This window comes from Mauremys mutica, chromosome 2 (assembly GCF_020497125.1).
Source record: "Mauremys mutica isolate MM-2020 ecotype Southern chromosome 2, ASM2049712v1, whole genome shotgun sequence".
NCBI lineage: Eukaryota > Metazoa > Chordata > Testudines > Geoemydidae > Mauremys > Mauremys mutica.
The window spans coordinates 247,456,005-247,482,541 of NC_059073.1; the positions used below are offsets into that span (position 1 = coordinate 247,456,005).

The 26,537-nt window shown below is 38.0% G+C and overlaps 1 protein-coding gene across 3 annotated transcripts in view; it reads left to right on the plus strand.

Annotated features, from left to right (window-relative positions):
• SLC25A13 (solute carrier family 25 member 13) overlaps positions 1-26,537 on the plus strand; it is a 133,316-nt gene that overhangs the window by 46,569 nt on the left and 60,210 nt on the right. For all 3 annotated transcript variants that reach the window (XM_045004521.1, XM_045004522.1, XM_045004523.1), the window contains one exon: positions 2,421-2,536. In XM_045004521.1, the coding sequence (XP_044860456.1) occupies positions 2,421-2,536 (116 nt within the window). The remainder of the gene's footprint in view (positions 1-2,420; positions 2,537-26,537) is intronic.

Consider the following 26,537-nt stretch of genomic DNA (forward strand, 5'->3'; position numbering starts at 1 on the left):
AATTAACATGTAAAAATTGGGTTAATTTGAATTCAGCTGGCACAGAAGATATTAATGTCTCTTCTGTAATAGCTAGCTAGAACATCACATTGGTATACTTTAAATCTTCCCATAACTATGAATAATTGTTTTTTAAAAATGTATGTAGGTTATTTTAATAATCTATCTCAGACTTATTAGGGGTTTTTATTACTTGAAAGTACTGACAGAGAATGTGTCCCAAATTAAAAAAAAAAACCAAAAACAACTCCTGCTGCATCCTTCAATGCAGGGGTAGGCAACCTATGGCACATGTGCCGTAAGCGGCACGCAAGCTGATTTTCAGTGGCACATTCACTACATGGGTCCTGGCCACCAGTCCGGGGGGCTCTGCATTTTAATTTAATTTTAAAATGAAGCTTCTTAAACATTTTAAAAACCTTATTTACTTTACATACAACAATAGTTTAGTTATATATTATAGACTTATAGAAAGAGACCATCTAAAAATGTTAAAATGTATTACTGGCACGCAAAACCTTAAATCAGAGTGAATAAATGAAGACTTGGCACACCACTTCTGAAAGGTTGCCAACCCCTGCTTTAATGCCTGGAATTTTGTTAATCCTAGTCTGGTACACAGAAATTGTGCACAATGTGCTATTTCCTTATGATTTGTCAGGTTCTGTAACTGCCATACCCTTAGTAGCACTGCATGCTTTATATATATATAAACCAGTCCAACATAATGTTTGGCTGTTATCTTCACTGCCTTCTGTATGGAATAATATTGGGCTTGTTTCACTATTTAAGGATGTAAAGTAGCTGCATGTCAATTGCCAAATTCAAGCATTACTGCTTTGGGCTGGGGTTTTCTGTAGAATTCATGGATATTTTTCTTTCTAGTATGGGTAGTGTTTTCTTTAAACAGATCTGCTCCATCTCTGCTTGCACCATTGATGCCAGCCTCAAGCCTGTTTGTCTGGTTTTCTTTTACAACCATTTTAAACTCTCTTTCATGCCTTCCCTGAGGCATGAAATGCCCTGCCTACTCTCATCTCCAAGATGCTGCTTTCTCTCATTGAAATCCCCTTTAAAGAATTGCTTCTTCTGCAGTGTCACCAAGAAGTGAGTCAACTGCAATATAAGTAATGATTAAAGAAAAATCTAATATTCCTTCCTCTGGGCTTTTACTGCATTCGGCCTACTCTGTCCATCCTGCTTAGGCTGTTTGCTCTTTGGGACAAGAGCTATTTTCATTTTGTCTTGTCAACACCTAACAAATAATAATGGGTAATAATTTAAGTTCTATGTATTTTGCTTAGATTGTAAACAATAAATACAAGAGTAATACACCTCTTTATTACTTTGGGTTTGAAGAATTGAACTCGTGGTTAAGTTTTAAGAGTAAATATTGCCATACTGGATCAAATCAATGGATCATAGAATATCAGGGTTGGAAGGGACCTCAGGAGGCTATCTAGTCCAACCCCCTGCTCAAAGCAGGCCCAATCCCCAGACAGATTTTTGCCCCAGATCCCTAAGTGGCCCCCTCAGGGATTGAACTCACAACCCTGGGTTTAGCAGGCCAATGCTCAAACCACTGAGCTATCCATCCGTCATTTGATTCATTATCTTTTCTCTGACAATGGGTGCTTTCAAGGAAGTTTGAAGAAACTGCATTTCCTATAGTCTCAAGAAGATGTTGAGCCCCCATTTTGTCCATCAGGTACAACTCAGAGAAATCTGAACCCACCAGACTCTTGTCAGATATGCCAGAGGAAGAATAGGAGATTTTCATACACCTAATTCTTTATTACTGCGTATGAATTGAGTGGAGGAAAAATATTTCTGCTTGCATCTCAGCACTTTGAATACACTGTAGAACCTGATTATACTAGTGAACTTGTATAAACAGCTCTCTTGGCACTTACCTGTGGTTTGATAGGTGACCCAGGCTACTATTTGAAGAATTGTGGCATTATGTGCAATACACAAGGGCTGCAGTGGGTGACTAGTACACTAGTGACTATGTTACTAGCATACAGATAACACATTTTGCTTATTCCCTTTGAAATGATTGACAGCACTGAGGTCTTAAAGGATGACCTTTTGAAAAGTTAAAGGGACTCATGCTCCTGAGTTGCTTCGGTGGGATTTTCAAAAGCACCTGGTTAGTTTGGTAATGTTACACTGTGCTGTGAATTGCTATTGAAAAAGGATTTTGTGCTCTCACCAGAGTTATTTCTATCCACTGGTGTAACAGCATGTCTGCAATCCTCATACTAATAAATTTTGCAACATGTAGCATTGAGAATATCTTGTACCATTCTTCAGTCAACACTTTCGTTGTGCTTAGCCTTGCATAGTTTGCATTTAAATTGTAGTTATATTTCCTATGTGTAATTGATTTCACACCTTTTTACTTGTCTTATTTGCAGGCTTATATCCTTTCAAGAATTTGTGGCATTTGAATCAGTCCTGTGCGCTCCAGATGCATTGTTCATGGTGGCCTTTCAACTGTTTGACAAAACAGGCGAAGGAGAAGTTACTTTTGGTAAGACTTATTTTCCAACTTTGAAATATACCGAGTTAAAGGGACATGGTCAACCTAAATTCAGACTTTTCCTGAAAATATTTTATCAGCTATCGTTATATGAAACACCTACCGTGTTTATAACTGAAAGCTATTAGAACAAAGAAATTTGTTGTGGTTTTTTTCAGTTTACGTTGTGCAATTGTCTTCACTTTGTGTACAATCCTTTCCACTGTTTCCTCTGTAGAGTCAGTCACTTTCTTCCTTTGCTTGTGTGGGTCTTTCACATAGCACCTGGGTGGGGATGTGGGGGGGGTGCACAATGATTATAAAACTACACCAAAAAAACAAACAACTGCAGGAGGACTTGAGGAGATGCTTGGCTCAAAGTTACTTTGAATAGTTTTTTTGTTTAAATTGGCTTGATTTCAAGTTGGTTTCCTTTGTTTTGATTTTTAAAAATTTCATTATTGAGATTTTTCTATAATATACCCGATACTACCCCCACTGAAAATCTGGTCTGTTCTTTGGAAGGGAGGGGTTTACATTGACAACTCCATAAGAAACACGTGTCACATTACACTATGGTCACTGGGGTTATTTACTTTTAGCAACCATATAGACAGCTTTTGACATCTGTAGAACTAATTGCTACCTGCCTAGATGCATGTTACCATTCTGTGTGGAAGAAAAATACACAAATAGCAGCTGTGAATAATCTGAGTGGGCTGCACTTCAGAAAATTTTTCTTATTTTTTTTTTAAATTGCTACTTATGGAGTTTTATGTTACTATATACACTCAATTATCAGTATGTCTTTGTTCTTAGTAGTATCAGTGAGTGAACAATTTGAGACAAAAGGACAGTCTGGTGAATGCCAGTGGTTCTTTGTCTCTTCTGAACTGAGTGCATGGTGACACCCTTAATGCAAGCACCCTTTGTTTTAAGTTAATATTCACCCACAGATGCATCCATCCTTCCCTTTCCATTTAAAATGGGAAGATCTGCTATTGCCATTGTTGAGGCAAATGTTTTTAAAAAAGCCACATTTGATCTTGTAGTCAGTGGAGCAAACCATAGACATGTTTTGGTTTATAGGTGTTTTGGTTGTCTAAGTTTATTAGACATCTAGTTTTCTGTGTGAAATATTTCTTGTAGCAGCTGCAAAGTGCTCAGAGCTTAGAATGGGCACTAAAAATGTTGAAACAAATCAAATGAATAATAAAAGTTCTACTGTCCTTAATCTCAGTGAAGGAAATATTTTATGCCTAATATGTAATCTGTGTGTATTTGTGTTGAGAGAGAAAGAGAGAGAGATTTGATCATGCGTTTTCCACTTTAGACATATATTACAGAATATCCCCATCTATAGTGAAATTGATTAGTTCTTTGATTTTTTTTGAAACAAAGGCTTATTGAATGCCTGTGATCCTACAGGTTGTTGCCTCTTTCAGAGCTCTATGTGCTTGTAACATTAGTGAATGATCTCGAAACAACTAAAGTTCTTTCCTCTGTACTCAGATGCTGAATCAGTTTAGTTCCACTTTTTAACACTGAATTCTTATTGGTTTATTTATCCTGACCACAGATGTTTCCTCAGGTTTTGTTTAGTTTTTACGCAGCATATGAGTCTGCACAGTATGGAATTTCAAAAGAAAAAAGTGCTTCCATTCAAATAAATAGAAAGTAGTTATCTGATAACTTTTTTTAATGAATCAGAGGGTGTGTTGAATAGAACAAAGTCCAAACTTTGCATAAAATGTGGAAATATAAATGTAGGATTCTTGTTTAAAAGTTAAAAATATTGACCTATTGTATTTCTCAATGATGTGCGTTATTGTAGGTTGTAGGTTCTCCAACTCCAAGGGAAAGTATTGAACTCATGATAAGAAACTTAGTGACTCATGGTAAGAAAAGAGCTTGCAAAGGAGTGGGTCAATTTCAAACTCAAGGATTGATCTGCTTTAAATTTTTCGCTACTGACATCCTTTTTGTATGAAGAAACCTCTATGCCAGAGGTGGGCAAACTACAGCCCGCGGGCTGCATCCAGCCCATTAGACCTTTTAAACTGGCCCTCGAGCTCCTGCCGGGCAGTGGGGTTGGGGTCTTGCCCCACTCCGTGCGTGCTGTGGCTCTGTGTGGCTTCCGGAAGCCGCAGCATGTCTCCACTCTGGCTCCTACGTGTAGGGGCAGCCAGGGGACTGTGCACACTGCCCCCGCCCCAAGCGCTGACTCTGCAGCTCCCATTGGCTGGGAATCACGGCCAATGGGAGCTGCAGGGGCGGCACCTGCGGACAGGGCAATGCGCATAGCTGCCTGGCCGGTGCTGCACCTCAGTGTAGGAGCTGGAGGGGGGACATGGCACTGCTTCGGGAGTTGCTTGACGTAAGTGTCGCCAGAGCCTGCACCCTTGGCCCCCCTCCCGCACCCCAACCCTTGCCCTAGCCCTGATCATCCTCCTGCCCTCTGAACCTCTTGGTCCCAGCCAGGAACACCCTTCTGCACCCCAGACCCCTCATTCCTGGCCCCACACCAGAGTCTACATCTTCAGCTAGAGCCCTCACACCCCCTGCTCCCCAACCCCTTGTCCCAGCCTGGAGTCCCCTCCTGCACCCTGAATGCCTCATTTCTGGCCCCACCCCAGAGCCTGTAACCCCAGCTGGAGCCCGCACCCCAACCCCCAAATTCATGAGCATTCATGGCCTGCCATACAATTTCCATATCCAGATGTGGCCCTCAGTCCAAAAAGTTTGCCCACCCCTGCTCTATGCCAAACTTTGTCTTGTGGCCGTTCTTAAAAGGACTCTGTCAAGGTTGGAAGGCTCTCAAATTAACATTTGGAAGGGGAGAGGCTACATAACGCTTTAGGATGTTCTCCTCCAAAACAAATGGTGGGGTGTGGGAGGGTGAAGTGAATGCTGCATGCACAGCACTGGATATAAGACCTTCAGGTAAGGAAAGAAATTTAATCTCTGGTTTCCATCGCAAAGATGTAAGGAGAAAGTGAGGGTTTTTTCTTTTAAATTATGAAAGTGTTGATATTTAAAAGTTTATTTATTTCGCTACTGTATTATAACTTTGCCACTCAGTGGTTGGATCTTGCACCATTAAAGTTAATTATGAGTTTTTTACATTGGTTGATTTGAATGGGAGCAAGATCAAGCCCTTGAGTCGGCACTGGAGATTTTGAACAATGTGTTTGTATATTGTTTGTGTATTGTTCAATTGTAGGGGAGCAGAAGGAATTGATCTCTACAGGATTGCTGATAAATATAGTATCTCAATGACTGGTAGTTACTTTGATGTTGCTAGGAATTACAGTTAATCTGTACCGCTGAAAAGTAATCTCACCAGATCTAGATGAGTTATTGTTTGGCTATCTAATAGGGAAACTATGAATATTCTAGTTTATATTCAGTATAATTTAGGGTTTTCCAATGGGTAATTGTGTTTTCTGCTAAATAGAATACCCCATGCATGTCACCCAACTCTGTCGTTTTCAGACACATTGATCTTGAAACTGATAAAGTTTGTACTTATTTTTCAGTTGCTTGTTTAGTCTAAATGTTATATGCCTGGATATTGGTACACTATTCTGGGATTGTTCTGGGTGCTGTAGCGATGCAAAGTATTAAAAAACAAAACAGAACAAACAAACAACAAAAAAACCCTTAATGTATCATTGGAAAAATAAAAGTTTTTTAGCCATCAGATAAAATTTCTTTCCTTCTCAGTTTAGGTATATAATTGAAAACTATGTAACTGTTTGCAACATTTCTTCTTTACACTTCAGTTTTTAAGTATATAAAAGGGCCTTCATGTTCAGCTTTTATTATGTCTGATAAATTTCCAGGAAATGTTAGTGTTTAATATAAATTTTTTAAAAAATGGGTGAAGGTTCAAGACACAAAATTAACTGGACAGTTTTCTAGGTAAATATAGAGGTTAATATTGGGGTATGGGAGTAAAGAAATAAAGCAACAAATAGAGAAAAGAAAAAGTATTGAAGGTAATAACAGTTTAATGCTGTGGTTTTGTAATGAACTATACATTAATGTACATATACATGTGTACATGCCTGAGTATGTGAGTGTATCTTCCATTACATTGTCTTACTTTAACAGACAGCCTCACACTTACACTAACTTATCATTAAAATAAACATCTCTCTAATGTAATATATTGCATTTCTTAACATCATCTGTATTTTTGTGAACTTGAGTGGTCAAAAATTTGGGTAAAAATCAGTAAAAACCAAACAATAGTTTTTATAAAGTCTTGAAATTTTTCAGTAAAAGCTGAAAACAAAGGGCCTTTAAGTTGATGATAATAATGTAACTTAAATAAGTCTCTCTGACAAAGGTAACCAAGTATAATTGGTTTTAAAGAAGAAGAGTTTGCTTGCATGCAGTATGGTACGAAAAAGTATTGTTTTTAATTTGTCATTTCTAGGAGCTGCACTTGTGGAATGGGAAGTAACAACATGTTTTGGCTCTTGGCTGATTGAGACTGTATCTGGCCTTTGCATACTTTGTAGATTTATCTGCTGCTGATGTGTCAAAGCTTCAGCAGTTTGCAAGGAGTTAAAACTCTCAGCAGGAAGGTGGAAGGGAGTTTAGTTGGCTTTTAAATTTGAGACAAAGAGCAAACCATTGCTTCTTACTGTTGAGTGTTGACAGGCACATAAAAGCTGATAATGTAAGTCCAGGGGTTTAAGAGACTTAGCAGTGTTGCTTTTTGTTGTATTACAGTATTTTGATGCCTCATTAAAGAGTCAGAGCTCTTTGAAATTTTATACTGTATACTTTTTTTTTGACGTTTAGAAGCTTGGGTAAAAATGTCAAAATTTAAAAATTAAGTCCGTTTGATAACCTCTATGTTTGATTGTGAATGGGTGACTGAAAGAGCCTTGTGTGTTTATAATAATAAAACTTAGAACTTATTGTCCTTTTCAAACATCAGTCCTTGTAACATCTATGAGAAGGCAGGTAACAGTTACAAACATTTTACACTTGGGGAAACAGATAAAAAGATGGTATGTGATTTGCCCAAGTCCACACATCCAGTCAGTGGCAAAGCTGGGTGTAGAGTTTAGAACAGTGGTTCTCAACCCGGAGGCACTTGTGGCCCAATCAGCACACAGCTGTGGCCCATGTGACATCCTCGGGGCCATACAGGTAGTATGTACGTTGTGTGAATGTGACCCACATAACACACACAGAGCTGCATATGTGGCCCACAGTGGTAAATAGGTTGAGAACCACTGGTTTAGAAGTTGCTGTTTTCCTAAGTCCAGGCTTTAATTACTAGACTAGATCTTCTGTCTCCTCTCTAAAGTGCAGGAATGGTCTTGGTGAGTTTCAATATAGGCTTCTGAAAGTTTTACACTTCAAAAAAGCCATATAAGCACTGAAAATTTTTTTTCTATGAAGCAAGATTTTATTGCAATTGTATCTTAAGCCATGTAATAGAATTAATATTTTTAATCATAATTTCATATACATGACAGATATCAGAATGAAATCAATATATCTGCAATCTAGAGACTATATCTGCTTTCATGCGATGATAAAGCCAAAGCATATTATGTTAAAATGTACTAAACACTATGTAAAAATTAAATGTCATTGATTTTTATGGGCCTATTCAAATAAACCAATGATGCCCAACCTTATTACACAGGAGGACCACATATGGTGGGGGCCAAACAGATTCTGTATATTTTAATAAGATTTAAAGTCATCTGTATTTATTTATATTGTAAGTTCAGCTTGTTTCGTATGTATTTAGATAGGGTGTTTTTATGTACAGTATTGTCTATTGACACACTTGTGTAAGCTAAAATGATGTAAACATGAGGACAAAATGCTAATGAATCAGCTGTTAGTATATTGTGTTGAAGCAGGCCGCAGATGTTATCAAATCTTCTGGTGGACCATAGATTGGGCACCCCTGATATAAACAAATGCCAAGAGGTTGGAGTGGGGGATGTCTAATAGAGTATTCCAGTGAAATTAAATTATCTTGTGTATATGAAGATTTTTAATACATCTGGGGAAAAATATTTAGCATCTTGGGTGAAATTCTTACCTGATTTGAAATCATTGAGGGTTTTACCATTGCTTCAGTGTGACCAGGCTTTTGCTTATTGCTTGCTACACAAAATTTGATAAATTGGATGGTTTGCTTGTAAATGCTCAAAAGATGAAATCCTCATTCAAAGGAGTTGTGCTGAAATTTTGGGGAGACTGCATGCACAGTGTTCTTTACCCATGATGTAGAGTCAATCCTTGCTTTAATACCAACAATTAAAATCAGTAATGCTAGAAAACAAGGATGCAAAGAGTGTACATTTCTGTGGGCTTAGTTGAATGCTATTAACTCAATAAAATGATAGAGCAGTATGCAAAAAAATTATGATAGTGTAAATATAAGTTATTGGTTTTTTATAATACTATAGTTTCCCTTCAGATAAAGCATTTGTATTATTTTATACAAGTAGGCTAACTATAATAAAGTTATTATGCCTAAAGTCAGAGCTTTGGAATAGTCAGCTACACTGAGAGATCTTAAATTTGATATAGATATTACTAGTGAATTTATGTATAAAATAGAAATAAACAGGTGACAGAATTAAAGTTTGATAAATAGAACTGCTTGAAAATTTTCCAGCAAATTTTCCAGTTTTTCTATCAGAAAATGCCGGGTTGTTGAAATCGAGCCTTTTTTACAAGAATGCATCAGTTTCAGAAAAAAAACAAAACAAAACACATTTGGTTTCAACATTTTCAGAAATGAATGTGTTGATTTTTGTCTTTGAGACAACTTTTTGTTTTGAAATGTGTTTAATTTTACATTATAAAAAATTAACGTAAAAATTGAAGCATTTCAGTTGATCCAAAACAATATTAAATTCTTGATTTCATTCTGATTTTGTTTCAAAACTAAAGAATTTCCTGTGAAACAGAAATTCTAGTTCCCATACAGCTCAACTGATAAACAGTTTATGGTATTAGTGATCATGGATTCAGTAAAATTCTTTTTATAGTGTTAAAAAAAAAGTCCTATATGTTTCAATTTGATGGAGATTTCAAATGGATATTAAGATGTTTTGTGGAAAAATTGAGTTGATTGTAAGATAGTTGCACAGTATCGGTTTAAAAATAAAACCCCTTTCCTCTCAGAACTAGAGGCGGGGGAATGGGGGGAAGAACCTGAAATTGTTAGGTGCATGTAACTGCAGAATTGAATAACTCATTCCAAGCCTTTGTCTCAAGGTGCAGTCAATATATATGTATAGTCTGTATTTATAGTGGGACACATCTTCTGTTGTTAATTATGGCAGTCCACATATCCAAGGAACATGTTAATTTTGTATACAGGTTAGCAAACAGCACTTCTGCACATTTATCTGCCCTAGGGCTTGTGTACACATAAGCATTCTCATTGTACACAGCTCTTCACATATATTTAACTATTTCTGCAACTGTTGTGTACAGATTCAGAGTACCTTTTGTATGGTATTGTTTTGATACTTTGTCATTACACTAAGAATCATTACAGAACCCGTGAATGACCAAAGCTTTAACAGCAGGGTGCTGTAGTTAGTGCTGGTATGATCAAGATTTCATTATTTTTAAGATATGTTCCACAATATGCTTATATCTTTATTATGACTGTAAGCTGTTCTTGCAGGGACTGTACTTTCACCTGTTTGTATATCACCTTGTACAATGGTGCCCCAGTTCTGATCGGGGCCTCTAGAATAATCAAAATAAAGAACTGACTTTTTATGGTTTGTTCACTTACTAACTTGAATATTCAGTTATACGTGATGGATCTCCAAGTCATTAGCTCAAATTGGTGAGGAATTACTGTCCTTGACTGCTTTGTTTGCTTATGCTATATAATGTAACGTTCTTTCAACTTTCATCTAGATATTATGGGCCGTATAGCATTGCTACAAGTGCAAAATCTTACTTTGATTCTCTAAAGGCACCTCTACACTGCATACCACATTGGTGATATGTAGCATATATCTAGCTACATATTGCAGTGAAAAGCAGGCTGTCTCAACACTGGTGTATAACTATATGCAGCAGTGAAAGGCTGTGACAGAGAGGAGGCAGTGGGGATAGGCTCTGGAAGTGGGGAGGAAGTAGGATGCTACATTGCTAAAAATAGCAGTGTAGACTCGGGGAAATACTGCTTGGGTATGTAGAGAGACCTATATGGTAAATACTAAAAGGGTTCAGGCATGTCTTTACTTGTCTAAGCAGTGCCTCAGAGTCTGCCCTGCAATTAATACCCCTGTTAGGAGGGAGTGCAGTAATGTACTCTACATGCCACCATAAGGACTCTGCAGTGTAGACCTACCCTTGGAGCAGTTCTGATCTCTGCAATTTTATAGTGACCAATAGTCCTCTTATTGTTTGATATAGGATTCTGCACAATTTATGACTGGTGTCATTAATAATGCATAGAAGTTAGACTGCTCATATATTTATCTCCAAAATGTAAAATTTTTGCTTGCGACCTTGACATTAATTTCGTAGATATTTAGTTTCTAGACAATACCATAAATGTGGTAAGTTTTGGTTTGGGTTGTAAGTGTTCTGTAAGCAGGCATATATTTTTTTATGACTGCATGCTAAGTTAAACAAAACACGTTTTAGACACAAGTTAAAACTGTCATTTTAAATGTAATAACCCTTTTCATGATTGTGTTTTATCGAGCCTTTTGGAAGTATAGCTATGCCTGCTAGCACCACCAAAGTTAAAATTGCCTACTGACTGGAGGTTTGGCATAATTTTTTGTTTATAAATAAATATAAAGAGTTCTACTGTGGAAAATAAAAAATGTCATCTTCCTACTTAACCGATTTACTCTCTGTTCACAATCATTCTTATCAGCTTGGTTTAGGGCAAGTTGGATTCTGTTTCTTCACGTGCAGCAACACAGAATTGTTTAAATTACTGATAGTTAGGCCTGTACAAACTCAACGGAGACACAAGGTTTGCACAAGTGTAATCAAGGCATAATTTGGCATCCAGAATCTTTATTATGGAGGGAGATATAAGAGATCCCAGCTAGATTTCGCAGGGGTGATGGCTATAAAAAGATGCTGTTTTTATTAAACCAATTAATTATTTGTATTCCAGTAGCATCTAGGAACCTCACTCAAAGGTCAGAGCCCCATTGCACTAGGGAGGTACAGACATGTAACAAAGACATTGCCCTGTCCAGAGCAGACAGAAGAGACAAACAGGGTGAGGAAGGGTTGGAGGATGAAAATATGAACAGAATTGAGGAGAAAAACAGAAGTCATAGCTTGCATTTGTCTGTTTAATGTTGAAATCACTGAGACACAAACGTGGATTCCTGTGGTAATTTTTTCTAATTTTGCGTGACTTGAATTTAACGTCAAAATAAATTGTGCAGCTGTTCTTAAGCTGTATGAATCTTTAAATGATTTCTTATTCTTCTGTCTAATGGCTATTATCTCTTTTCTAAAATAAAAACCTGGTGTGCTGTTACTCTAACATTAGAATTGGGCTTTCAGTTTTTGTTCTCCAAAGTCCATGTAATGCTGCTGTCCTGAATTAATAGCAATAGAGTCAGAAGTCCTGGTTGTACAACACCTAACAAAAATGAAAACCAAACAGATGCTGCAGAGCCATGGCTTCTCCATGCCACTGAGTCTGACTAAAAGGGGCCACCTTTAATACAAGACTCTAGGCTCACGTGCCATTTTGCTCCTTTGCTGAGACTGCTAGCAAGAATGCTAGCAAGACAAGGCGGATGTGGTAGTATCTTTTATTGGACCAACTTCTGTTGGTGAGAGAGATGAGCTTACACAGACCTGAAGACACTCTATGTAAGGCCTTGTCTACACTGCCACTTACAGCGCTGCAACTTTCTTCTCTCGGGTGTGAAAAACCCTCCCCCTGAGCGATGAAAGTTTCAGCGCTGTAAAGTGGCAGAGTATATAGTGCTACAGCGCTGGGAGCCATGCTCCCAATGCTGGGAGCTATTCCCCTGGCAGAGGTGGTTTTATTACAGCTCTGGGAGACCTCTCTTCCAGCGCTGGACCCCCGACTACATAGCCAATGTTAAAGCACTGCCGCGGCAGTGCTTCAACATTGGCTGTGTAGACATAGCCTAAGATTGAAAGCTTGTCTCTCTAACCAACAGAAGATAGTCCAATAAAAGATATTACCTCACTCACCCTGGGCTGGTCTACACTAAGGGGGAAAATCGATATAAGATACGCAACTTCAGCTACGTGAATAACGTAGCTGAAGTCGAAGTATCTTATATCGATCACTTACCCGTCCTCACGGCGCGGGGCTCCCCATGTCAACTCCGCCACCGCCGTTCGCGGTGGTGGAGTTCCGGAGTCGACAGGAGCGCGTTCGGGGATGACGCGATATATCGATCCCTGAAAAATCGATCGCTACCCGCCGATATGGCGGGTAGTGAAGATGTAGCCAAAGTCTCTCTGATATCCAACATGGCTACAACAACACTGCAGGCAGCACGAATGTTGGCACTATGGTAACTGCTGTCATGATACAGACACCTCTCTGCCTAGAATTGGGTTAAGCCTACCAATTCCTTTTACATAGGCTACCTAGCCGCCATCCAAAGCAATGACTTTTGCTTTCCATCAGTGTAATCCAAAGGTTAATGTATTATCTAGAGGTGAAAGGCTTCACAACCCATTACCAAGTCATTCAACTTTTGATTTACTACAACTGTTACAATTTTTTAAATGATCAGGTTGCAAACAATGGAAAATCAGTTCCCACTTATGAACAATAAGTGTTAAACAATTGAATGCAGATGCGCACCAACATCAGATTGGCATGTCTGTGTTGTGGGGTATCTTGTCAAAGATCAGTAAAACCACACAGAAGCCTTTCCAGTTCAGTGGGTCAAAAATCCACTTTTTATGAAAAGCTAAATGTGGATTTGTGCGGTTGACTGTAATGGCTCCAATTTTGAAAGCTTAGAGATAACAGAGCACTTCCAGTTGGTGGGATAATTTGAGAATACTACATGCTCAAATGGCTAAAATATTGTGCTTTCTGCTGCTACTTCACGCTACTTAAAAAAAAAAAAGTGTGGGGAAGGTGACATGAAGCCAATTTGAGAGTAAATCACAACCATATAAGATCACTCTTTGGTTAACTATGAGCTGAAAGTTAGCCATCCTTTATACTTATACTATAGGGCAATTTGGGTAACAACCAGAACTTCCCCCCACCTGTACACATTTGTATGGTAGCAACAACAGTGTATGTTTTAGCCTTAATTTTGTTCCATCCTTTTTAAAGTTTTACTGGATTGCATATTGAAAGTTAAATGCTGTAACAGACTCTTGGAGCGGTGAAATTTTTTGCTATTATGAATTTTAATATGTAGTTTCAGATAGCAAAATATATTTACACACAGCGTGTGTATCTTCTTACTTTTTAAATTGGAAAATCTGCTGTTACCTAGCAGTTAATGACTATTTTTTCCCAACAGTTGGAATGCAGGACCAGATTTGATAAGCTGATAAAAGAAAACAAAACTGAGAACATGTTGGAAGTGCTCAAAGTGAAAATTGCAGTTTAGGTAGGTTTTGGGGTAGATAGTTAGACATTTTAATTGAACTAAAATAGTTTTATACTAATACAGCACTGTTGTGGGAGTATGTTTTGTAGTGCATTTGAAATTGAAGTATTTAAGTGGGGAGGGGAATGTATGTTAATGCTTTTGCAAGAAAGCGATTTTTGTAACATCCATCTAAACAAAATAGCTGTTAAAGAAATAGAGCTCACAAATCTGCATCAGAGAGAAATATAACAACTTGGACTGCTTCAGAATAATGTCTCTGAGCTAGAAGTATGCATTTTGTCACTTTAGTTAGTGTTTTGTATTAACTAGCTGTTAGGAAATGATTCTGTGAATTCTGAAACAAGTTTGTGTTCCCAGACCACCTCCACAAAATTGGTTTGCGCCAGTCAAGGGATGCTGTTGACTCACCCTGGACTCTGAGGGTATGCCTTCACTGCAGAGTTAACCCAGGCTTTTTTGTGGGTTTTAGCCCAGCCCTATCTACTTTCTCTACACAAAACCCTTTAACTTGTGTTTATATATGCTTTGAATCCAGGCTGGCTTGCTTGCCTGGGGGTATAAGTTAGAGCCTAGCTTTTGCTTTAAGATTTTTTTTCCTTGTTGCATATCATCACAAGTAATAGAGATGCTGTTATCAACAGAGATACTACCAGATAATGCCGTTTTTAACCCCTATGGTAATCCAGAAACTGAATCTGACATTGAAGTTTTAGCTACATGTAAATGGCACTGGTTTAACTTAAACTGGTGCAAACTCCTGTGTAGATGCTATCAGTTCAAACATAGCCTACCAGTATATCTCTTTAGTTTGCATTTAGAAATCAGGGTTGGCCTATAGGCAGACTTGCCCCAAAATAACTAAATTAGTTTAAATTACCACCTTATGTTATTTCTGTTCAAGTTTGTGTGACAGATACTCTTGCTTTGGAGTAACTGTCCTATTTTGATCAGACTTCAGCAAAATAAAATAAGATAAGCTCCCAAACCTAGCCTTGCACCAAAATGACAAAAGGGATGAATTAATACCAATTCAATTACTTTGGTGCAAGATTGTGTGTAGGTCAGCCGCATTGTATGGGTGCAAACTTAAACTAACATAAGTCAGGTTTAAAGAGAGATTGTGCCCCCTCACAGGGGGACATCTTTAGTTAAACTGGTACAACTTTGTGTGTAGAGTGGAGATAATAGCTCAAGTAAGTGCAATTATCTATTTTGTGGACCAAAATCTCCTTCCAGTCACATTTGGCAGTCCCCCCTCCCCTATTGTCTTCAGTTGTATGCCCTCAATTACTACTGTGCAAACTGCAGTTTTCACAGGTTCAACAGAGGAAAACATAATTTGAAGACAATGGGGGTTGGATATGTAACTGAAAATAGATTTTGGCCTGCAATATCTTATTGGTGATGAGTAAGAAGGAAAGAAGTTAGCTTGACTTCTGGACCCCAAACTGAGGGATAGATTGTGGTCCATTTTGCAGACTGACTCAAGGAAGTAAGGGGATATAAGTCACTCCCCAGCACTCATGCACTGTATTGCAGCTTCCAGCCTTAGTGGGGGAAGGTGTGTTCTGGTTGTGGGGAGCCCGACGAGGTTGCGGGATTATTTGAAGGCCAGAAGAGTGAATTTGAGAAAGAGATCTTTCAGGATGAGATCCCCATCATCAGAAGGAAGCTCCCCACAGACCAGGATCCATCAACTCAAACTGGCACCAGAACCTGCCATAACAATAGATGCAAAACCTTCACACCTGTCTCCAGTGTTACGATGATCAATATCCCCCACAAGGCACATTTCAGGATCCACGAGTCCTATACATGCCTATTACAACACGTGGTGGTAGCTCATCCAGTGCACTGAATGCCACAATAGCCACTGTGTGGGTGAAACCAGACAGTCTCTATGTTCTCAAATGAACTCACACAGAAAACTGATAAAAGACAAAAACACCACATCACCTGTGGGCAAACACTTTTCACAAAATCATCATGCCATATGTGACTTTCTCAGTCCTCTGTCTCAGAGGAAACCTGCACAACACATTCAGAAGATGAGCCTGGAAGCTTAAATTCATAACTTTGCTGGACACTAAAAATCATGGTCTTACTAAAAACACTAGATTTATGGCTTATTACTATAATCTGTAAGCTACTAACCTCCCTTTTTTGTCTTATGACTGCAGAGGTGTTAAAGGGCTACTTCATCTTGAAGAAGAGCTCTGTGTAGCTAGGAAGCTTGTCTCTTTTTCTCAACAGAAGTTGGCCCAATAAAAGATATTACCTCATCCACCTTGTCTCCCTCAGAGGGAGATTGTGGCTCTGGGAACAGTGCACTGCCCCTTACTCCAGGTAGATCATATACAGACAATTCAGTTCTTTGTAGGGCTGGTTATAGGAAAGCAACATTCGACTTCTGAACTGAGCAAACTTGACATGGACACACACTCTCAAAAATGGAAACCCATGATGCCAACCTAATGCCTATATAAACATTTGATAGACCACAGTGCATTCTTCTACAATACATTTATCCAGTCTGTATGGTTAGGGGAGAAGATTTGAACGTGTAGGCCATATTTACTCTAGCACTTTTGTTGGTAAAATTGTTGTCTGTCGGGGGTATGAAAAAACCACACACCTGACTGACATAAATGTCACCAACAAAAGCACCCGTGTGGACAGCGCTATGTTAGCAGGAGATTCTCTTCTGCCGACATAGCTACTGCCACTCATTGGGGGTGGTTTAATTATGGCAATGGGAGAGCTCTCTTCTGTCGGCTTACAGTGCCTACACGAGAGACCTTACAGCGGCACAGCTGCAGTGGTACGTGGCCCTAGTAACTGCTTATTTTAAGTTTCTAGTAGTATATACTAAAATACTTTTCTATAAAACAAAGCTATTAATTAAGCTTTCAGTGCTACTTCCAGTTTAAAAAAGCATAATGTCCAAAGACCATCCATATACCTGATGATGTTTTGCACTTGTGCATGCTCTTTCACACACACACACACACACACACTTTTCCTTGTGTATATCTCAAGCCGTTTTACAATAACTTTATTTTAGGCATCATCTAGACCAGTTTCAAAATGGTCAATGATGGTCTGATCCAAAGCCTGTTAGTCAATGGAAAGAGCCATACTGACTTTAGGATCACGCATTGCCTGAGGGCTAGATTGTGTATCCGGTACTGTGTTGGAGAACAGTAGTAGGAGTATTTCCATTTACATCAGTGGAACTACTGTTATGAGTAACTGCTCATCAGTGTGATGAGGTCATCCAGAATCTAGCCCAAGTGACTTTAAAGAATACATGGATGGTGACATGACCAAGGTAAATTAATTTACAGCTGCTTGTTTCCACGTATATGATCAGAAAAGTTTGAAATGCTTAACTGTGGTTAACTAGATATAATTCAGTATAAAAGTATCCTTTACTATTTTAAATGTTGCCTACACAGAATGAAAAGGGCTTACCTACACTCAAGTGTTAGCATGAGGAGTTAGGCAAATTACATTTTTTTAATAATTTATTTGTACCCATTTTCTCTTAAAAATAATCTTGACTATGTGAATCTAAGCTCCAGCTATAACACTGCTACTTTTCTCTTTAGACCCTTAACTGTGGTTAATATAAAAAGGTCCTTGTCAAAAGGGGTTTAAGAGGCAACATTGATATTGGTGCATGATGTGAAACTGCATCATTACGTCATTTACCTTATGAGTTCTCCAGTTTGTCTTGTGTTCTCTGCTTAGCAGAAGATTCATAGATTGTAGGGCTGGAAGGGATCTCGAGAGGTCATAGAATCCATCCCCTGCCCTCATGGCAGGACCAAATAGTGTCTAGACCATTCCTGATAGACATTTATCTAACCTACTCTTAAATATTTCCAGAGATGGAGATTCCACAACCTCCCTAGGCAGTTTATTCCAGTGTTTAACCACCCTGACAGTTAAGAATTTTTTCCTAATGTCCAACCTAAACCTCCCTTGCTGCAGTTTAAGCCCATTGCTTCTTGTTCTATCCTTAGAGGCTAAGATGAACAAGTTTTCTCCCTCCTCCTTATGACACCATTTTAGATACCTGAAAACTGCTAACATGTCCCCTCTCAGTCTTCTCTTTTCCAAACTAAACAAACCCAATTCTTTCAGCCTTCCTTCATAGGTCATGTTTGAGAACGGTAGCCATGTTAGTCTGGATCTATAAAAAGCAACAAAGAGTCCTGTGGCACCTTATAGACTAACAGATGTATTGGAGCATAAGCTTTCGTGGGTGAACACCAAGGGAGGAGAAACTGCTTTTGTAGTTGGCTAGCCAACTGTGAATGGCTAGCCAACTACAAAAGCAGTTTCTCCTCCCTTGGTGTTCACTCTCAACTGCTAGAAGAGGGCCTCATCTGTCCTGATTAAACTAACCTCGTTATCTCCAGACTGATTCTGGCCTGCATATTTATACCTGCCTCTGGAAATTTCCATTACATGCGTCTGACGAAGTGGGTATTCACCCACGAAAGCTTATGCTCCAGTACATCTGTTGGTCTATAAGGTGCCACAGGACTCTTTGTTGCTTTTCATAGGTCATGTTCTCTAGACCTTTAATCATTCTTGTTGCTCTTCTCTGGACCCTCTCCAATTTCTCCACATCTTTCTTGAAATGCGGTGCCCAGAACTGGACACAGTATTCCAGTTGAGGCCTAACCAGCGCAGAGTAGAGCGGAAGAATGACTTCTCGTGTCTTGCTCACAACACACCTGTTAATGCATCCCAGAATCACGTTTGCTTTTTTTTTTTTTGCAACAGCATCACACTGTTGACTCATATTTAGCTTGTGGCCCAGTATCACCCCTAGATCCCTTTCTGTCGTACTCCTTCCTAGACAGTCTCTTCCCATTCTGTATGTGTGAAATTGATTGTTCCTTCCGAAGTGGAGCACTTTGCATTTGTCTTCATTAAACTTCATCCTGTTTATCTCAGACCATTTCTCCAATTTGTCCAGATAATTTTGAATTATAACTCTATCCTCCAAAGCAGTTGCAATCCCTCCCAGTTTGGTATCATCTTCAAACTTAATAAGCATACTTTCTATGCCAATATCTAAGTCGTTGATGAAGATATTGAACAGATCCGGTCCCAAAACAGACCCCTGCGGAACCCCACTTGTTATACCTTTCCAGCAGGATTGGGAACCATTAATAACTACTCTCTGAGTACCATTATTCAGCCAGTTATGCACCCACCTTATAGTAGCCCCATCTAAGTTGTATTTGCCTAGTTTATTGATAAGAATATAATGCGAGACCGTATCAAATGCCTTACTAAAGTCTAGGTATACTACATCCACCACTTTTCCCTTATCCACAAGACTCATTATCCTATCAAAGAAAGCTGTCAGATTGGTTTGACATGATTTATTCTTTACAAATCCATGCTGGCTATTCCCTATCACGTTACCACCTTCCAAGTGTTTGCAGATGGTTTCCTTAATTACTTGCTCCATTATCTTCCCTGGCACAGAAGTTAAACTAACTAGTCTGTAGTTCCCTGGGTTGTTTTTATTTCCCTTTTTATAGATGGGCACTATATTTGCCCTTTTCCAGTCTTCTGAAATCTCTCCTGTCTCCCATGATTTTCCAAAGATAATAGTTAGAGGCTCAGATACCTCCTCTATTAGCTCCTTGAGTATTCTAGGATGCATTTCATCAGGTCCTGGTGACTTGCAGGCATCTAACTTTTCTAAGTTAGCCATGCTTTTCACATAAGTTGTTACCCAAATCATCAGGATGGAATGTCATTCCTTTCTGTCAATTCAAGATTTCTTTTAAGGGCATAATACATATATAAGACACCCAAGCCCAAAGTGACTACTTTGCTGGAACAATATAGTTGTATAATATTTGTCCAAATGAAAAAGAAAATGGTAAATTTAGGCCTGAGTGAAAAAATGATTGATTTGAGAAGTTTTCCACATTTAATACAGTGGATGTTTAGGAATTATAGCCTATAGAATTTTTAGTGATAAGTTCTAACTTTATGGCATGCGCAAGTAATTTTTTCCAAATGTTAGAAATAGTTAGTGTAGCTCTTCAGAAGACGGGAGTGGACGTTTGAGTGTTAATTTAGTATACCCTGATCTATATTATTAATTATGAACTCATTCTTTCAAAACTTTAACATTTTAAGCTCTGAAATAGATAATTATTAAATTAAGGCTTTTTAGCATGTGAACAAACTGCATGATCATTCTACAATACACTTTATTAATGTTTTGCAATTATAGCTAGTGTTCATGGCAAACAAATGTAAATAAATTATTTTAATGTTTATAATATGTATCTAGGTTTCAGTATCTGCTATAGATTTCAGCAGAGTCAATTTGATTGAGAAAAGGTTGGCTTAATATTTTGGTCCTTTAAAAGTACATTTCTGTGAGCTTAGTTGACTGCTTTTAACGAAATAAAATGATAGAGAAGTATGCAGAAAAATTATGATAGTGTAAATATAAAAGTTATTTGTTTTTATAATACTATAGTTTCCCTTCAGATAAGTTTGATATTTCAGGTTCTACTTGACACACTTAGACATTTTCAGGTTAAAATCCAAAGTTTAGTAAAATAAATTAATCTGTTACAAATAACACCATGGATTACTAAAACTGAAAACTTAGAATGTCCTCTGTCGCTTTTTATGCTTTTTGATTTGATTAACAGCTCTCTGGACAATAGAAATGTGCTAATTGGTCATAGTCAGTTTTTACTAATTTTTCCAGGTTTTTGTGCAATAGCACAATGCTGAAATATTACTATTCCTGACATTGCAGGGTGAATGCTTTCTTTTTAAAATTAAAAACAAAACAAAAATCCCTGCTTCTTCTGGAATTTTTGATTTTTTTTTCTTTTGTAAAAGAATATTTATGTAAAATCCAGATTTAGGGTGAAATTTGACCTGATAAACTCTCTTTAAAAGTTGATTAACATTTATAAAAAGACTTTTCTGAAGTTACCAAGAGGGCATAAATGTGCTCTTTTAATTCACCTTTATTTGTATTTTGTCTGCTTTGTATCATCTGCTTTGGTTTAGTTTGCAGAGTGGTGCAGTGCTGCCCTAAGCTTTGAAGTAAAATTAAATTTTAAAAGTGACCACCTTCTGTTGTAATGCTGGATTTAGAAGATAAGGGAAGAGTTCAGTTTGAACCGAGGAACAGCTTGGAGTGAATTGTAGTAAATGTTCTAGTATCTTTTGACAGTTAAATCAAAGGCCAAACCATTGTAAATTTGTTCATGGAGCATGAACGGTTTTAGTATCTGAATCAGACAGTTAGACTACAAATGACGCGAATCAGTGAAGTTTTTCTAGATGAGTGAGTGATGAGTGTAGTGAGGGAAAAAGGAAAAATTTAATATCCAGTCCACTGAACATTATAAGAGTTTGTGAACCATGAATAGTGATGAGAAGAAAGTATATGGTATGTGTAAAAAGTCTTGGGCAAAGGGGGGGGGATACCATGTCTCATACCATCAAGTAGTCAATAAAAGCACAGTAGGCAATCTTCCAGTCAGCTAAATGCACCATATAATCCAACATGCACAATGTCAGAAAAGCACCCGGTGTTAGTTTCGAAAACACACTGACGTCAGTTTACATCATCGTTTTGAAATGCTCTTAAGTATTGAAGCTCTCTGCCTATTGTACTAAACAGCTAAACAAATATTGAAGTTTGTTTGGGGCAGCACCTCAAATCTGGCTAAACTGTAGAAAGAAATCATATTTACCTCTTCTCCTTCAGCTGTTTTGGCTGTTCGGAGGAATATTTGTAATTATCTGAATTCCTGGGGTGGTACAGGTATATACATACATATACCTATGAATGCAAGTAAGTAATAGGACAAAAATACTAGGATAAATATATCTTAATTTTGATATTGTTTTCTTACCAATACTTTTGATAACGCATTTCAATTCCTTTGTTTTAGGTTATCTAGGTGTTTGTAATTTGCCCAGCACCTTAATGTTAAGGTGCAATACAAATCATTAGGAAGCATACTTTCAGACTTGAAATAACCATTCTTTCTTACCCTTCTTTTTGTCATTTTCTTGAGTTGAGTTTGTTCTGTTCATCACAGAGAAGGAGTTTGAGGGTGCATCTTCATTAGGGGAAAAAAAGGTGTATTCTTACTTTTAGTTAGCTAACACATGAGGTAAAATCGTAGTGAAGGCAAGGCAGTTATCTGCAAACATTTGTGTAAGCTACTAAAGTAAACCCTAGGCAGCCTATAGTCTTTTACCACAACCTGCTAACAAGTGTGAAAGTTATAAACTGGCTTGTCATCACGAGATCTTACCTCGTATTAGTTACTTCATGTAAGCTATTACACCACGTAGGAACACACCTTTTTCAAAGTGAAGACATAGCCGGAGAGATTGACTTGATATGTTCTTTGTAAACAGACTTTCAGGGCTCTCGTGATACGCAAACAGTGCTAGTCTCATCCTGGAGGGAGGAGAGGTGGGTAAGAAAATAGGATATTACCAAGCTTTTTCCTAATTGCTACAAAAGGGAGACTGATTTGGGAGTAAACCACAGGACTGGTTTGAGAACATCCATATTCTTTTGGAAGATTAGAAGTGGTTCTTAACAGGAGGAGGCAGCTGTTTCCTCAGCTTGCCTGACTGAAGATATTGGGGCTGTTTTTTAAAAAAAGTAGTCTAGGCTCAAATGCAGCAACAGAAACTCTCTAAAATCTCCACAGAGGGGCTGCAGGGGGCAATTTCTGTTTCAGTGGGATATGGTCCTAATACAATGCACTTGGAAAAGGGATGAGACCTCCCTGTGAACCCATCTGATTTCCCCAAGAGTGGAATTTTGTGCTTGGATGTGCTAGCTGACAACCCAAAATACAAGCCTGCTGTGGAGTGCAGGCAGAGGGGGAAAGGGGCTCTGAGAAAGAGGAGAACAGTGCTGTCTAGGGTGAGGCATTTGTCCCAAATTTATTGAGGAAAAAATGTCTTCACTCTATTTTGTAGGCTTTGAAAGCAGCCTCTGGATGTTTAGTTCTCAATGCCTGCTGGGATAATGCCAGGTTAACTAGGGTCAGCTGATGGGAAAACAGGGTGGACAAAATTTAATTTTCTTAATTAAAAAAAATATATTTTAAAAAAATTCTAAATTCAATACAGGCTTTTTATTTTTATATTTTTTTTAACCTATTTAAAATTAAATTTGAAATTGACAACCTATATTAAGGCCTAAGCGGACTATGATCTTTGTAAGCCATTTCAATTAAATAAAAATAAGTTGCATTTACTTGTGTGTAAATCTTTGTAAGCCATTTCAATTAAATAAAAATAAGTTGCAGTGCATTTTTTGCTGCCACGTTTTAAAGAAAATCAAACCGCTGAACTTATCATTGGCTAGGCACCTGGAACTAGGGTGACTAGATGGCAAGTGTGAAAAATTGGGATAGGGGTTGGGGATGAATAGGTGTATAAGATAGAGCCCCAAATTTTGGATTGTCCCTGTAAAATTGGGACATCTGGTTTGTTGATGTGCTAAATCAACTTTTGACTGTAGTAGCCTCTTCTGCAGGTGCAGAGAGAATATTTTTTTCATTTCAGTTTATGCTGATAGTTCAGTTCAATGACTAGTTCATTCAAGGTTAAGAAACCAACAGGCAGTTGAAAAATCAGGAAAGCTTGTTTTCCTCTTCCAATCTCTGAATTAAAAACTAGGTGTGAGAGGATGAGATCTGCTAACTACAGATATAATCTACCATTGTTTAATAAATCATTTGGTTTTAAATATAAAAACATGTTTTGATAAATTTGATCATGAGGTTTTTTTCTTATGTATCCAACACCTTTAAGGAAGTTTTATTTTTAAAAAAGTCTGTTTTATGGCATTTTTAGTAGAATTTGAGTTTCTGTCCAAATGGAGCTTCACACAAATTACAGGTAAAATATTATCATCTAGTAAATAAAACATGCATAGTTCACCATTTTCTAACATAATAAAATGTGTAAAATTTGAGAATGAATACATGTAAATTAAGCTATATAATTGTTTAAATAAATGCTATCAATACAGCATATCCTCATGGTTAACAAAAAGAAGCACCAAATTTAGTGTAAAGATTATAGTTAGTTGTAATTCAACATGTTTTAATAGTTATCAGCCAATGAGAACCAACCTTTCATTAGGAAATCATTAAAAATACAAATGCAAAACACCATTAACACTGGTGGTTTAAATTAAGGTTTCCTGCTTGTTGATTTAAATCATGATTAAAATTAGTGATTTTAAATTACTTTGATTTAAATCAATCCACCCTGTGGGGAATTTTTTAGTTCTCCTTCCACCACTCTGACTTCCAGATCTTCACAAATTAGGTCTGATAAAAGATTAAACTAATGATCCCATTGAAGGAAGAAGTAATAGTCTACAGTGGAGTCTCTCTCAAACAGAACCAGTTTTAGTACCACTGTCAACAGTCCCAGATGATGGAGGACTTCCAGGCTCAGGTTTTTAAAGGTAATAAGGTGCGTATTATCAGAGGGGTAGCCGTGTTAGTCTGGATCTGTAAAAAGCGACAGAGTCCTGTGGCACCTTATAGACTAGCAGACATATTGGAGCATAAGCTTTCGTGGGAGAATACTCATTTTGTCAGATGAAGGTTCCTATTGCGATTTTCAGAAGCCTCTAGATGCCTTAAACTAATTGACTACAATGGGCTTTAGGTGTCTAGGTGGTTTTGAAAATCCCACTAGACACCTAAATGCCTTTAAAAATGTGACTCTAGATGGTTAGAGTATCTGAAGAGCTGCTGCCTTGGAAAATATCTTTGCTATGTACCCTAGATTCAGGTGAATTATCTTTGCTGTGGTGAAGAAGGCTCCCAGGTAGATTTGGAGAGTTTTTTTGTTTTGTTTTTTTTTACATAGTAAATGCATTTTAAATATTTATTGGATCAGGGACATGAATTTGGGTCTTCCACGTCTCAGGTGAGTTCATTAACTACCTGGCTACAGAGTCATTCTCTTTCTCCCCTTCTCTCTCTGCCCAAATGACTGTTTAACTATTTATACACAGTGGAACAGCTTCAGCAGGAGACACTGAGAGAAACCTACACCAGAGTATCCCAGAGCCCAGTGGTTAGGGCATTCTCCTCCAAGGTGGTAGACCCAAGTTTAAGTCCCTGCCCCACACCAGGCAGAGGGGGGAAATTGGATCTGGGTCTCCCACATGACAGGTGAGTGCCCTAACCACTGGGCTATAGCTTATAAGCAGTTAACCCCACCGCCTCCAAGTCTGCCTCTATCATCTTTTCCTCTAGCCATTTTGTGACTCCATTCTTTTAAAAATACCAGGAAACAATGTTTTGGATTGATGAAACATTTTATTTGATCTGAAATGGACTTTTTTTCAGAAATTTCAAATGTCAAATTTGGTTCGACCTGAGCCAATATTTGTTTTTGATTTTTTTTTAAACTGCCAGCAAACTGAGAAATCAGCTCTGCTTCCAGGTGAGAGACATTGAGAGGTGGTCAGAGAGGAGAGCTTTTTTTCCATGCTAATCCCAAATGGGAGAGACACTAGTCACTTGGGTATTGCCTGTCAAATGGCTGACAGCCCTCTCACCAAGATAGTTCTCCATGTAGGGTATCACCTGGACTTTGCAGTCTAATGGATGAAAAGTGCTATGTAAAAAAAGAGATACGATAATTATTATTTCTTTATGGATTGCTGCTTCTGCCACTACTAAGATCTTTGTTAATGTCCTCAGAGCCAGGTAAGATCAAGGGGAGGGAGGGAGCACTGGGAATGGACCTTTCTGAGCGCGGATTGAAGATAATTCTGACAGGAATCTAGAATTGTTATGAGAAAATGTGTTTTTTAGATCAGTTGGCATGAGGAATTAATTGGGCGTGAGTGTGTTTAAGCAGCCTCGGTGTTAGGGAATATAGTAGGAAGCCACTTCAGACCAATAGGTCCTTCCATAATAATTTTTAAAAAATAATTCACGTTAGTTTTCTTATCTTTCTCCAACTCATCAGTGGCTCCCTTCTCCTTTTTCCCCTTCTTCCTCCTGGAAAAGGACTCAATAGCAGACACCGTAAGTTATCTGCTGGACATCAAGGCCATCCACTTGGTTGCTCAGGAGGCATGAGGTAGAGGATTCTGTTTCCTCTACTTTAGTATCAAAGATCATGGGTAATCTGTCAAGGTCTAGACTTCAAATGATGACAAATTCTTGTAGGACTATAAATTCAAGATGGAATCTTTTGATCCCTTAGAGTCACAATCAAGTCCAAGGAGTTTGTCACATCATTACATCTAAAAGATGTGTAACTTTTCATACCTATTCTTGTGCTCATTAGCTAGAAGATGTACTTAATTAGATTCC